At 39.0% G+C, this 15,098-nt stretch overlaps 1 protein-coding gene across 3 annotated transcripts in view; it reads left to right on the top strand.

The window, feature by feature from the left end:
- ADGRB3 (adhesion G protein-coupled receptor B3) overlaps positions 1–10,385 on the top strand; it is a 513,164-nt gene extending 502,779 nt beyond the window's left edge. For all 3 annotated transcript variants that reach the window (XM_045294359.1, XM_030886780.2, XM_045294360.1), the window contains 2 exons: positions 3,683–3,787; positions 9,573–10,385. In XM_045294359.1, coding sequence (XP_045150294.1) covers positions 3,683–3,787; positions 9,573–9,761 — 294 coding nt within the window. In that variant the 3' untranslated portion in view covers positions 9,762–10,385. The remainder of the gene's footprint in view (positions 1–3,682; positions 3,788–9,572) is intronic.
- Positions 10,386–15,098: the final 4,713 nt, after the last annotated feature.

Raw genomic sequence — 15,098 nt, 5'->3', positions numbered from 1 at the left:
CACCAATGACCCCGACTAAAAAGAAGTGTTTACATTTACGAAGAAGAAGGAATCCTACGTGGAAAATCAAAATGAGCTCACAGTGGGTACATGAACCGTCTACAGGCAACTCTAACACCAGCACAGCCACCCACTCATCATGGTCAGGGTGATTGCGGGCTGTGCCGAGGAGGAAACCTCACATCAGAACGAATTTCCTGCATGCATCTATATTTATAATTAATATTTCTAGGTAGGAAGTATCTACAGTATCCAACATTTCTCATTTGCTTCCATATTCATTTGGGGTTGGTATTTATTATTCAGCATACGTGTTATGAACCTCTATAGAATACTGCAGAAGGCTTTTTGGTTCGAGAACATTGCTGCCCAACCGAACTTGATGTTTCCCATAGACGTTTTTGAGTGTGTCCTAGCAATACAACTCCACAAAAGAAATATCACTCAGTTCAGAATAAGGTTCTACCTATTCGATCAGAATATGATCTAAAAATGCCCATCAGTGAATGTATTCTCGTTTCCACGGGGGCACAACTGGTCCGTGCTTTATCTAGTAGCAGGATGTGTTGTTAGAAACCAGAAGCGGATTTGACTAACAAACCAAGGGAACTTTGTTGAAAAAGATATGGAACAGTTCACCCTTTGGCCAAGAGCTAGCAGGGCTCTTAATTGACAGATTCAAAGCTGTAGCTTCCCAAAGCAAAATTGGGGTCTGTCATGAGATAAAGGGTTAATGGAGGCTGCACAGACAATATATCAGCTGTCCACTTCAGTGTGAAGTTGCTGTGCCAGGAGTGTGAACCATCAGAGAAGAGAACAAGGTCCTTGTTTTTGAAAAGGAAAGCTCCCGTTGAGGAGAGGGTATTCAACCACAGTAATAACACTGAACTAGAAACCAGTTTAAAAAATGGAAAAAGACCAGAAAGAGAAAAGACAGAGGAGGGGAATATCTGATTGGGAAACTTTCAATTTAAGTATAAGTATGTAAAGATTTGAGATCTGCTTCACTTGGATTTAGCAACTTCCCCTACCACTTATGCTTATAGCAGCATTGCTTGTCTCTTTAAAATCACACTTAGAGGTTTTCTTTAATTGGTGTTATTATGTGATTAATATATCTGCCCTCCATTAGACTTCAAGCTGCAAAAGGGCAGGGACTCAATCGGATTTTGTGCACCACTGTCTCTCCATTATATGATACAAAGTGTGGTGCTCATATAAATGATGCTCATCTATACAGGCTCTAGAATGAAATATTCCTAGGTAGATCCCTAGTGGTGGAGTGGGCTGTGATTCACAAGGTTTTGCGTTCAAAACTACCAGCCAGTCTATGGATGGAAGATGGGGCTTTCAACTCCCATAAAGAGTTACAGTCATATGACAAAATAATAATTTATAAATTATCAAGGGTTCAAGAGGGAGCGAGGAGCAGGGAGGGAGGGTAAAAATGAGGAGCTGATGCCAGGGGCTTAGGGGGAGAGCAAATGTTTTGAGAATGGTGAGGGCAATGAATGTACAAATGCGCTTTACCCAATTGATGTATGTATGGATTGTGATAAGAATTGTATGAACCCCTAATAAAATGATTTTTTAAAAGGGTTACAGTCTTGGAAATGTATGGAGACCATTCTACTCTGTTCTATAGGGTCACTATGCGTCACCCTGACCAGACTGCAGTGAGCTGATAAATCAGGAATGTGACCTCACTCCTAGAACAAAACCCAGAGACCAAAAATCACAAAATTACTCTGTGTAGTAAGATTCATTACTATGAAAGACTCTAAGTTAGAGATCAAGTCAGTTTTCTAACAAGGATAGCTAACTACTATGATATATATGACATATATATATGCATATATATTTAATGATTCCTTGTGACACAAATGTGTATTGTGTTGGTATCTTAGGACCTGGTATTGCATGGAATACTTGCCTCTCTCAAGACAGAGTACACTACCTTATGTTTGCATCCAGTTGCTTCTGTACAGGGGCCCTGGCAGTACAGTGGTGCCAGGGCTCCGATCCTAACTGAAATGCAAATCCTCTCATAAATCTCCATCAGCCATCACTAGTCAAGTTTGTTTGCCTGGTGTTTCTCTGTAGATCCTGTAAATCTGTTTCCTGTATGCTCCCTCAAACTGATGGGAAGTTAATCGCTCTGTAATTGCTTGCTATGTTTCATGTCCCTATCATGAGTAATGTGGCTACATTCTAGTCTGTAACCACCTGATTCTTCAACAGCCAACTCCTAGAGCTAAGAGAAGCGAAAATGGAAACATTTGGTTATTGCAAGCCTTTAAAAGGCAGCGTTCTCTCACATGAAAATGGGTTAATGAAAACAAAAAAGATTAGCTAAGCAAATGGTTGTAAAGAGGCAGACTAACTGAATATAGAAATTGATGCACAGGAGAGAATAGACTGTGCTAATAGGTGAAAGCTGTAATTTGCATTTCTATTTTACTCCGCCCCCTCTCACACACTTTTTACCCTCAGTGAGGTAAAGTGGTTTCCACAAGTGTCTTTTCAGGAGAAAATGAAGTAATATAGTCATTCTCCGTAAGATATATTTATTTTTCAAAACACATACTTATATTTTAAAAATCTGAACAATTAAGTAATGGACCAAATGTTCAAATCACAGTTTAGGTACACATATAATATACTTATGTAATGTACATGTGCAAACTGTGAGTTATGAAGTGTTTGCTTAAAAGACACAAAACTACAGTCTTGGAGAATGACCAAAATACTGATTTTTACTTTTAAAAAAAAATCAAGATTTCTGAAGACTTTCTCCTTTAATATAGCACTTGTAAATCCAGGACTCTGTTATCTAACTCTATTAGTGCACTTTTCACTGCTCTGTAATAGAAAAAGACTCAGCCCTTGATACTTATCCCAATGTCATTTTTATTTATAGCCCTATTTGTTGCATGATGGTGGAGCTGGAAGGAAAGTGTGTAACCAGGGATGTGGAATATTAACATATTTGTATCTGTGATTTTAGAAGCTCATCAACTACACAACTTATGCTCTAAACCCTAATTGTGAACATTCTGGAATATCTAGTTAACAAATCTATGGAACCTAAGGGTCATATTTTCCTTCTGTGAAACTCAGTCATTATTCACTTGGAAAGTGCAAGGTTTTAGATCCCAGATATATTTCAGACACTTTGGTGATTCAAGTCAGCGTTAATGACAGGGCCTGGGAGTTTGCTGCCCGCTTAGTACAGCCAGCAAGGATTTTAGTGTTTATGGAAATAAGACATATAAAAAAAGTAATGTTTCCCATGACAAACATCGAGGGGCTTGGGCACTTTGCAAGCCCAAATTTTAAAACATTTTTCCATATCATAACAATTTTTGTGGAACAGCATTAACTTTTGAATGATGAAAATCTTACAAAGGGATGACTGCTACATTTTTAATGCACCCACAAGAGAAAACATTTGTGTGTGTTTTTGTAATCTTGTAAGTGGAAGAAAAAGCCAATTCTCTAAGAAGTGCTGAAGAGAAAGCAAGAATTTGGTACAACTCATGTGCATTTGTGGTGGCTTCTGGGACCTGCTGGTTCCTGCCTAACTGGATTTTCCCTCTTAGTAAAGTGAGCCTATGCAATCTCTTTTTTTAAATGCATAACTCATAGTAGAAATGAAAGCTCCTGTGTTCTGTTCTTGCAGAAGGTCATGCATACAAGGAAGAGGCACATGGAACTGTTTCAGGAACTCAATCAGAAATTCCAGACTTTGGACAGATTTCGGGATATACCAAATGCAAGCAGTATGGTGAGTGTGCTCTGCTTCATCCATTGATCTGTGAGAAGCCAGGACTTCTTCCTGCTCCAAAGGTGAACCGGTTGCTGGGGAATTCTTTCTGACGCATGTTGCCCCCATGGGTGTCCAAGTATAACTATGCTCTGTCAGACTCTCGATGTCTGGTGTTTTTGAAGTGCATTTCCAGAACTTTCTTCCAAGTTGCCTATGCATGAACCTGCAACCTTTCAGTTAGCAGTCTGGCACCTTGATCATTTGTACCACCCAGGGTTCCCCTTGCAGGAGACCCCGACTCCAGAAAACCAGACAGCATTCTGGGAAATGATTGCCCTCCCTCTCAATGTGTTTTGCAATTGGCTTCTAAGGGACACAAATTACAGGAATGATCACACTTTAAAAAAATTTTTCTTCCTATGTTAAATATCACTGTTTCATGAGCTTCAGTCAGAAATAGCATATAAAAAATAGGTGAGCTTCACTCTGTTTAATCATCAAAGTGAAAATTGAGGTAATTCACTTATCCAAGTAACTGACTAAATTGTCCGTTTTCATTTGAATTCCTGGAATTTTGAGGCCATAAATGCAATTTATCTTGTGTCTTTTAAGTTGTTAACTGACCCCTGAGAAGAAATGTGTGGTTCTAGAACAATCGGTTGGCGTGTGAAGAACAGTAATACACATGTCAGCACTGAGGTTTCTACTGTCGGTTGCAGTCGTGCTCAGTCATTCACTCACAGCAGGGCAGGGCTTGATGCAGTCAAATGACCTTTTGTAATTCCATGTTTGCAAGTCACCGTTAATTAATTAATTAATTCCAAGAGCATTCCAGTCCAAAGCTCAACAGAAGACTGTCAGTTTTTTAAACCTCTGTTTTATCTTCCTAACTGAATGTTCAGAGCCCTGCGGGCACTGTGGATTAAGTATTGGGTTGCTAATTGCAAGTTGGGCAGTTCAAATCCACCAGCTGACCCGTGGGAGAAAATGACGTGGAGCACTCCCATAAAAATGTACAGCCTCAGAAATCCTAGAGAAGGTCACTATGCGTCGGAATCTGTTCGATGGCCCTGGGTGTGGTTTGGAAATTGAAAGTATAAAACTTCAGGAAGTATGTATCTTCATGTTTTTCTTTTAGTCTTCTCCATACCTCTACAATGCTGACTACGGCTGCTGCTGAATGCACCGCTTCTCTGTGGGAGTTGAATCGGTAGCTGTAAATGAAGGTTATAAGAAGTCCTAGAGATTTTAATTCTTAGTTGGTCTCTAAGTAGTTCCGTATGCCACTCTTTCTTCCTCCATACAAGAATCATGCATTATTTGTACTGCTAGGCAGCTAGAAGACACTGCCCATGTCGAGGGACCCGTGAAGTGGTTCTTCCTCACTGACTCTTCTTCATAGTAAGCTGTCAATTTTCAGCCAGCAGACAATGAGAATGACACCACTGATATTAGACCTAAACATATTAGCAACTCATTTTGGAACATTGAAAGCTAGCCGTGAAGTGAATTAAAGAAGCTTAATTTATTTAAAAGAAGAAGAAGAAGAGCATATTTGCAAATCTAAAAGACGTATGAGCAGATACAGCTGGATGACTGCTGTAATATGATTACAATGTCTCCCTTGTTGTGTGGTCTGGGAATCAAATCATTAATGGCACAATTATCTGTATTTGTATCTCAGTTTTTTGACAACCAAAATAGTCTACTAATTATGTCACATCTCTGTAGCAACATGCTTTTTCTAAGAGAGCTTTATAAATATTTACTCTCGGAGAGGTTAGGAGTGGGGAGGATATTGTTGACATTGCTGCTTGACGATGGCCCAGGTATTTGAGCTCAGGAAACAAGACCAGGAGTTCCTTATTCAGTTCTGACTAAGAATGAACATGAGTGAGTTTATTAGCCTTGTAGCTGAGTTATATAATTTGTTGTGGCACCTTGCTAATGAAAAAGTGCATAATGAGATGGATAAAGACATTTTTAAAATTCTTTTCCCTTCCTTTTGATGGGTATTAACTCACACCACCTGCCCAGCACTGCAAATGATGGTAATGAGGTACAATAATGGGATTTAGGGACACAAAGGAAAACCAAAAGGCCATTTAGTCCCTTCCCTGCTTCCAAGCAGGACAACATTTAAATCCATCTACACACAAAAAAGCGCTCTGTAATGATATCCAGAGACAGCACGCATGCTATGACTTTGGATCTGCTTCACAACCCATTTCCATTCAAGACCTCTTTCCAAATCGCTTACCCAGATTTTTGCTTGTTTTGAAAATAAACACAACCCTTTTGCTTTGTCTTCAAATAGCGGTAGGTAGGAAGAAAGAAGAAAAACAATGGATGGAGGAACAAATAATTCTAAAAGAGCAAAGGAGAAAAGTGTGAAAGGAGGGATGGATGAAAGGATGGGTAGATGAGGGGTGAGAGGGACAGATGTGGGAGGACAGCAGGGACTTGGAAGGACATCCTGGACTCGTGAATTAGGGGGAAGCTTAGGCAGCCTGACTAAGGGATAGTTTGGATTAGTCTGAATTCTCATATTCAACCAATATCTCATTTGAACCTTCTGTAGCTACTGATGCAAGCTTAATAGCACATTAGCATTTCTGAGCTCCTTCACCTACTGCCTTACATTGAGTTTATAGTTTATTAAACTATTATCACACGTGCTTCGATTTGGTTACATCTCCTGTAGTCTGTACTTTTTCTCGATTATTACCAGGAAATTCTGTTAAATGCAGACCTTGTTCATGATGGGTCAGACAGACCTCTATCACTTGATGCAACAATTTTACACCAGTGGATCCTTCATTTGGTGATTGATGATTCAGGTCCCTGTAGCACCCCAAAATGTGCTCTGATGCCTCAATGACTATAAAAGGAATTCTCAGTTCAGGGCCTCATATGGTCTGAGTTCCATTCCACCTTGCCCATGCTTTTCTGTTACTCTTTCTAATTTCATCCAACTAAACTTGCTCTGTGATCTCAGCGTTTTCCCCTTGTTATGATTGCAGAGTTAATACTTCTTGATATGCAAGCACACATGTTTCTTCATGGTCAAGCCCATCTGCCTACCAGCCCGAATGTCACTTTTCATGGCAAGGGTCATGTGCTTCCCACAACGGCAGTCATCTCTCCATCTGCTCTGCCCTCCCATAGCTCTTTGACTGGATCATAAATAGGTACAGAAAGGTGGATGTGGACAGATACACACACCCTCCTCCCTCATTGACATGATTAGTTTCCAGCGACCAGATCATTATGCAAATATCGGCATTGTGTAAAACACACTGACAACATCAGCTCACAGGATGGAGTCAGATTAAATCATTCCATAGCTCTAAAAATTATATTGTTACATAACTACCAAACCACTGAGCACTATGGCCCAGCCAAGTTGGCATAACCTTAAATATCACAGCCCTTAACACGCGTCTCTTGTGTATGTTGCTCATTCGCAAAATAATTGCAGAGTAGATTTTTACTCTTGCCATAAATGCAAAATATTGGTCAGGGGAGAAAGCATTTTTATAATAAGGAACATTTTTAAATTAAAATAAGGAACATTTTTAAGTTCCTAAGCACCACGCTAGGTCATCCTCATTTTTTTTTTTTAATGTTTGCAGTTTCACTTTGCACAAGCTCACAAGTTCAGTAAGTTTTGATTGTTCCAACTCGTTGGGCACATTATATATCGTGCATTCCTGTTTTGCAGACATTAAAGTTGAAATTCAAAGGAATTAAATTGTTTGAAGTGGAAGTGGAAGTGGAAGAGTGGGGCTTGAACCTGCCCGCAGTAGTGGGCTTTAAATGGTGTGCTCACTAGTGGATCGTGCTTTCCGTATAGATCACGTGATGGCTCTCTTTCCTACGCAGACAGTGTTTAACACAGCGCACCTGCTGGCACTGTGGAAGGGTGGCAAGGGAGGGACGAGGAAAGGAAGAGCAGGAGAGTGGGCTCATGAAACAAGATTTCAAGGAATTAGGATTAAAGCAGCATCCGTTTCCCAAACATATCCTGGAAGTGAACTTTTTATTGAATCTTTATTATTAGCTACTTTTTCTTGCTTTTTATCCATGCTGAAAACATTAAAGTATTGCGAATACTTATACAGTATTTAGTTTACAGTTTATAGTATTTTAATTGATTGCCTCCAGCGTATTTATAACTTTTTTTAACCAAATCTTTTTGAGATGATGTTTAATATACTAAGTGAGACCCAGAAAATAATTGTAGGACCCATTCCACCTGCTACTTGGTTATGAGGATTTGAAATTCTGCTTTGGCTACTTGGAGAGCAGCAGAGAGCACACACAGTCAACGTACAAATACAACAGGAGTAGGGCTATGCCTACTACAGCATGAAAATATATTTGCATGATAATAAAATTTACCAAATAATAAAAATCACCAATGGAATGTTAGGCCTTTTGAACCACTTTAATGTTCAAGAACAACAGAAATCAAGACCTTGTGGAACATGAAAAGACTACAGTTTGTTTTCTAAGAGGCCCTCTTTAAAGCTTCATATATTTTGTCAGGATAAAACTGAAAGTAGAAAAAAAATTAAGAGTTCATTAACCTTCATGCATAAATAAGGACTAATTTTAGTGATTCTCTGTAATGAATTTAGAGCCTGGTCTGGTGTGTAGAAGACAATTTTTTTTTGGCATTTCCTCACAAAACAGTAAATAAATTCATTTTTAATCAAGCATCCCATAAGTTAGCATCCAACAAATTATCCACGGGTTATTTTAGTCTTTTAATTCATTTTTTCCCAAGATTTTCCTGTCAGGATTTTCATCTTGTTCACTGATGAGACTCAGCTTAGTCTATCCCAGCCATATGCCCTCCTTTTACAGAATGCTTTGAAAACAAACACCAATTTGAAACAAAACAAGCTGTCTTCTAAATCCTAACAAAACATTAGACAGAGAAGCCTCTAATGATTGTATTCACACACTTATTTGTTGCACACCTACAAGATGGCAGGTCGGAGAGGGTCCATAATTAACAGAACGTAAATCTTAAGTAATACAGGAGACTGTGATGTATGCAGGAAAAAGAATCATGGTTGGTGGACATTGTCCAAGACCTGTTTTTATTGTTTCCTAAGAAACTGTGGGCTTTGAAGTTAAGAATTTTATTTCTTAACTTACTTGTCATCCAGAATATTAAAAAGTGTGGGGAATATACAGCATAGACATAAATCCGTAAGCAAGGGAATATCAGCAATATTTTGATATCCTAAAAATGATAATGTCTTGAGAAAAGGCGATCAAAAATAGGACCTAAAATTCTGTTTTTAATGAAATTCTGTTTTATAAAAGAGTTTGGGTAACTATTTATACTTGGTAAATAGCGTGCCCCATTAAATATTCTAAAACTTTGTTTATCTGAACACAAGTTGTGCCATATTTATTTATTTTTGACATTTAAACTCCACCATGCTCTTTCCTATTCAAACATCTCGTCATACCAATTAATATGTAACAAAATGCTCTAAATAAAGTAAATAAATAGTCGATGTTGTCTTCCAGAATGTCAGACACTTTCTTTGATGCCTGAAACACATGACTTAGGAGAACTGAGAGAAGGTGTTCGGCAGTCTGTCGCCTGACAGAAAGCTAGAATCAAGACGATTTCCTGCAGCTGGCCACAATTTCAAATCAGCTCTTGCCTGTAATCATATAAACTGGCTGAAGCTCACCAACATGCTGTCTTTCTGGAAACGTCAACAAGCAGCAATCCAGTCATCAAATAAATGCCTCTCTTCCTCTCTTTTCTCAACAGGAAAACCCAGCACCAAACAAGAATCCCTGGGACACTTTCAAAAGTCCCAGCGAATACCAACATTACACCACAATCAATGTCTTAGACACAGAGGCAAAAGATGCTTTGGAACTGCGGCCGGCGGAGTGGGAGAAGTGTCTGAACTTGCCTCTGGATGTGCAAGAGGGTGACTTTCAAACAGAAGTTTAACACAATCAGAGTGGACTGAGCTGGTGGAGGCGAACCATCTTATTGCACTGACGCTTAAAAGACTTGGGAAGCCTGGCATTTCTAGCTGGACAGTGACTCTCCTGTCAGGACCTTCATGTGCCAAATGTCAGTGGTGTTTTTGTATGGTGACTTCTCACTAGTCAGGCTGGTGGGGCGAGGACCAGGTGTACAGTTCTGACCATCCTGTGTTGTAAGTACCCGTGGAATGGATTTGTAAGGTAATCTTTATAGATAAACCTCAAGCAACGATTCATGTTGTAACCGCTTCATATGGTTTAGTTTTCAAAAAACTTCACCATGAAGCACAATGTATATATTTATGCAGTTTTTAAAGTTTATAACAGTCTGTTTGGCCATTACTACACTTTTTACTTTATAATATAAAAAAGCAAAGTTTTGTCATTAAATGAATGTTTGTTGAGCTACATTCTTCATTGCTTTAAATGCAATAAAGTAATAATCTCACTTTTATATGAATAATATATTTCACATCTTTATTATTGCAGTTTTCTCTAGAAAGCTCCGAGTAGCTTTCTCTGCTGCAGCTGTGTATAAAATATTTAAAATGTTGTATGGTGTAAATAAACTTTTGTCTACATATCAGTTTTTTAGTGCATTTTATTTCAGATTTGTTGAACAGAAATTTACATATTTATAAAGTTACTTTTTAAATGCAGACACTGAAAATGTATTCATGGTTTTAATAACATACCGTTATTATTCCTTTGAGGCTAATGATTTCTCCAATGTAACAGTAGGTTTGTATTGTGCTTCTGTATTTTCTACTCAAACACACTTTGGAACAATGTACCATGTAAACGGAGCTTGTCAGAAGTCTGCTGCAATGTACTCTTACATAAATATGGTTGTCTCCCCCACCCCCTATCATATGGTAAGAAGACTACTAGTAGAAAAGTATATGTTAACATACTAAAATATTAATTCAGGGAAAATGATTATTTGGGTATTGAAGTTTTATGCATGCTTCATGAAAGAAACCACTGGAACTAGTTTCACACGCAAAATTGGACTTATTCAGGCTTTCTGAAATTCTTAATACAGAGTCTCTGCAAAAGGAGAAAAGGAATTTGGCGCTGTTTGAGATGTGGAAGACAGGTGAGCTGGCCCCACCGAGGTCCCTCCTGCCCATTCTGTGGGACAGCCATGCTGCTGAGGTCTCTCTCCGCCTGAGCTCTTCCCGAAGGGCAGAGCCCTGGGAGGGCAGTGAAGGGTGAGGTGGGCTGGGGGAGGAGGGATAATTGGGTTATTTAAAGTCCACGCTGAATTGTGTGCTCTGCTACAGTCTACCCCAAACTGAGCTGAGCCAGCCCTGCTCCCCAACCTCCTGGGGCCTGGACCTCTCATGCCCACGGGGCAGAGATGAAGGTGCTCCAACCTCAGGTGGTCCTCTCAGCTAGAGCCTTAGAAACAATACAACTCAGGCTTAACTCCTGTCAGATTCTTAAAATGCTTTCAATATACAGGTATTTTGAAAGTATATTTTTAATCAGATTTAAAAAATCTAAAATGACATTCTGCAAAGAGTATGTCAAAAGTAAGGACTGGGTTTTCAATGAGATAAATTATTCATGGTAATGATAATGTAATTTTAGAGCTTATTAAATTTACAAAAGGATTTTCTGGTGATAGGAATAATATTTTATCAATTTTTCTCTCTTTGGGCTCTCTCTCCCCACATATATATGACATATATAGATGAATGTATATATGTACATATGTATATAAGTATAAAATACGAATATACAAGAAGATTTCAAAAAGTTTGTGGAAGAATAGAATGAAAGGTCATGGAATTTTTCCACGAACTTCTTGAAGCCTCTTGCGTGTACACATAAGCAGATACAATCGTCCCTTGGTATCCGTTGGGATAGTGGTTTCCGGACCCCTTCCGAGCCCAAATCCACAGATGCTCAAGCACATCGTAGGCACATCCTTCTATATGCCTTAAAGCATCTTTAGACTCTTTCTAATACTTCACATGGCGTCAATGCTGTGTAAGGAACATTTCATGCTCGAAGGATTGCTTTAACCATTTAATTGCCTTTTTTTCTTTTTAAAGAAAATTTAAGCCCAGAGTTGAGTGGATCTTCAGATATGGAGCCATCAGACACAGAGAGCTGACTGTGTATATCCACATAATGCTCAGCTTCATCTGAGTTACCTAGAGTTAATCATCCATTCCAAAGTGTAAAACCTTAGTGGAAAAAAATGACAGAAAGTATATGTTTGAAAAAGCATATAAATTCAGTGTGCTGGGGAAACAAGTAAATATAATATATGAGACAATATTTCTTCTAAAATTCTGTCATATTTACTGCCGTAAAATAAAATTGTACATTTTTAATTTCCTTTTTAAAAAAATTGTAGCAAGTTAATACTAGATTACTCTATGAAAACAAGCCAGATGTTGCATACTCAGCAAAGTCAGTTTGTATACAAATGGTGACACATTGTGGTGATAGCGGGTTTGTTTTTTCTATAACAACAAAATACCGAAGACAACTGTGAAAGGAGCATGCCTTTAAGGAAGGCTTGTGCTAGTTTACTCCTTGTAGGTTTTCACTATATTCACACACACACACACACACACACTGCTGACTTGTGATTGTGACCTCAGAGGATACACAGTTGTCTAGTGCTCAGAATCCATCCCGGCACTCTTGACTTGCTGGGGTTTTGATACCCGAGCCCTTCCCCCAAACACTAATTTTACTTATGCTTCAAGGTTCAACTCATAATTTGTCTGCAAAAACTCTTTCCTAATCCTCAAAGCTAGAACTAATTTCTCCGCTGCACCCATACAGTGATGCATCCCTGTCTCTGTGAAGACATTTCTTTTACTCCTCTATCTTGCTGTTTCCATGAACTTCTAATATCTGGTATAATGGCCTGCAGAGAAGAATTGATACATAATTTATTGTGTATTTCTTCAGGCCCAAAATGCAACTATGTTCCCATGATAAGTGTTTATTGAATTGTTTATGGAATTTATTTCAATATGATTATAGTCATCCATATCACCTTACTTGCTCAAAAGTATTTATCCAGGTAACCATGATGTGTTTACACCTATGCTAGGCAGTCAGGACACTATTTTAGGAAATTCAAATTCTATTGATGATACAAGATAGATACTAATTGAGTAATAATACTGTTCAAGGACTAATAAATTCTTAGTATGGTATTGCTATCTCTCCTCTCTCCTTTTATGAAATCCTTAGATTCAAATTCTTGAGAATGTGATTGAGACCATGCTTTCATTTCTGGAAGCTAATTTTATGACAGAAAAGTAGACTAGGTACTATTCCAGGCCCAAAGCCTCAATTTTGCTAGAAAAAGAGTAAACCGAGTCAAAAAGTTTTGTATCAGCACCGTTTGATGCCTGTTTAGAGAAGTCTTCCGGATTTGTTGTTAGGCGCCTTGTCGTCAGTTCCAGCTCACGACAATCGAATGGTTTTACAATCAACATGCTTCCTGGTCCTGGACAGCACCCCCACGCCCACCCCACTGCCAAGGTGTCATGACGTTCGAGCCGTTGTTTCAGCCGATGTCGGTGCTTCTCCTCCAGAGTCTTCCTCTCTTTTCCAAGACCCTCCACTTTATCGACGTGATGTCCCTTTCCAGGGACTGGTCTCTTCTGATAATATGTCCGAAATTCAGGAGATAAAGGCATTCCTTTCTTACCTCTAAGGAGCATCCTGGCTGTACTTCTTTCAAGCCAGATGTATTTCTCCAGCAGTCTGTGGTACTTTGAATGTTCATCACCAACACCATAATTCAAATGCGTCCATTCGTCTTTGGTTTCCATATTTATTGTCCAGCATGCACATCATATGAGATAAGTTAAAGCGCCCTACTTTAGTCCTCAAAAGTCTGTGCTTCTTAGCACTTTAAAGAGGTCTTGTACTGCAGGCATCTGCACAATGCAATAGCAGGTCATTTGATTTCTTGATTGCTGCTTTTGTCAGGGTTGCTATCAGATCCAAGTAGAATTAAATCCTTGACAATGTCCATCTTCCTCCATTTTGTTAATGATGTTGTCCATTGGGACCGCTGGGAGGATTCTTGTTTTCTTTACATAGAGTTGTAATCCACACGGAAAGCTGTGTCTTTCAGCTTCATCAGCAAAATCTTTAACCCCCTCACTTTCAGCAAAGTTGCATCATCTGCATATAAACTAAAACAACCATGAGCTCACTGACGTTGAGGCAATTCTGATTCATAGCAACTTTTAGGACAGAGTAGAACTGCCCCAGTGGGTTTCCAAGACTTTAAATCTTTTACTGGAGTAGAAAGCCTCATCTTTCTCTCTTAGAGCAGCTGCTGGTATCAAACTTCTGACCTTGTGATCAAATTTGATGCCACACTCTTCATATGGTCTAGCTTCTCCTATTGTTTGTTGAACACACAGATTAAATAAGTATGGTAAAAGGCACACTCCAACGTATATCTTTCTTGATTTTAAACTACTTTGTATTCTGTGTCATTATTATTCGATGGGTCAAATCTGTTCTTGACATATTTATTCTCTATATTGAGGCAGGATATATTCGAGGTCATATTCTGGCTCTTGCGAACTTGGTTTAATTCTACTTAATTTCAGCCTCAACTTGTACATGCAAACTCGATCCTCTCGTGCACATTCGTTCCATCCCGGTCCTATTTGGGCTGCCGCTCCTCCAAGCCTCTTCCTAAAGGTGCAGTCACTCTGGTCTCTGCTTATTCCACCAGTGAGGGCCCGGGGGAAGTCATTGTGTAGGTTGTGGAAAACGATGTGTTCGCCGTGAAGAAGTCACTGGTCTGCCAATATCCCATCAGGTCATCTCAAGCTTCATTTCTGTGACTAAGGCCATATTTTCTCATTACTGATCCTGCTGTTTCCCAACATTTGTATTCCAACCAACAGCAGTCACTACTGAATCTCAAATGCATGTTTGATCCGTTTTGGACAAAAGAGTTGGTGAATTTCTTCCTCACTGGCTCTTGTGGTGGATGGGTAAATTTGAATAACAGCTGAATAAAACTTTGAAAAATAGGACTTATATAGGTTCTACTTTCAATTAAAAAGATGGAATCTGGTCCAATTTTTGCCTGATAAACTGAGGCTTCATATTTCCCTTGGATAGTAAAGTATATTTCTTTAAGCAGTTATGAAAGTCTCAGTGTCTTTCACCACTAAGCCAGCTCTCTCTAAGTCAGTGGTTCTCCTTCTTCTTAACGTCACAACCCTTTAACTCAGTTCCTCATGTTGTGATGACCCCCCACCCATACAATTCTTTCCATTACTACTTCATA

The sequence above is a fragment of the Echinops telfairi genome, unplaced genomic scaffold (genome assembly GCF_000313985.2).
Source record: "Echinops telfairi isolate 266 unplaced genomic scaffold, ASM31398v2 ScPeMD7_3533;HRSCAF=4204_0, whole genome shotgun sequence".
Classification (NCBI taxonomy): Eukaryota; Metazoa; Chordata; class Mammalia; order Afrosoricida; family Tenrecidae; genus Echinops; species Echinops telfairi.
Note: the sequence above shows the minus strand (reverse complement) of the source record. Positions and strands in the feature narration are given on the sequence as shown.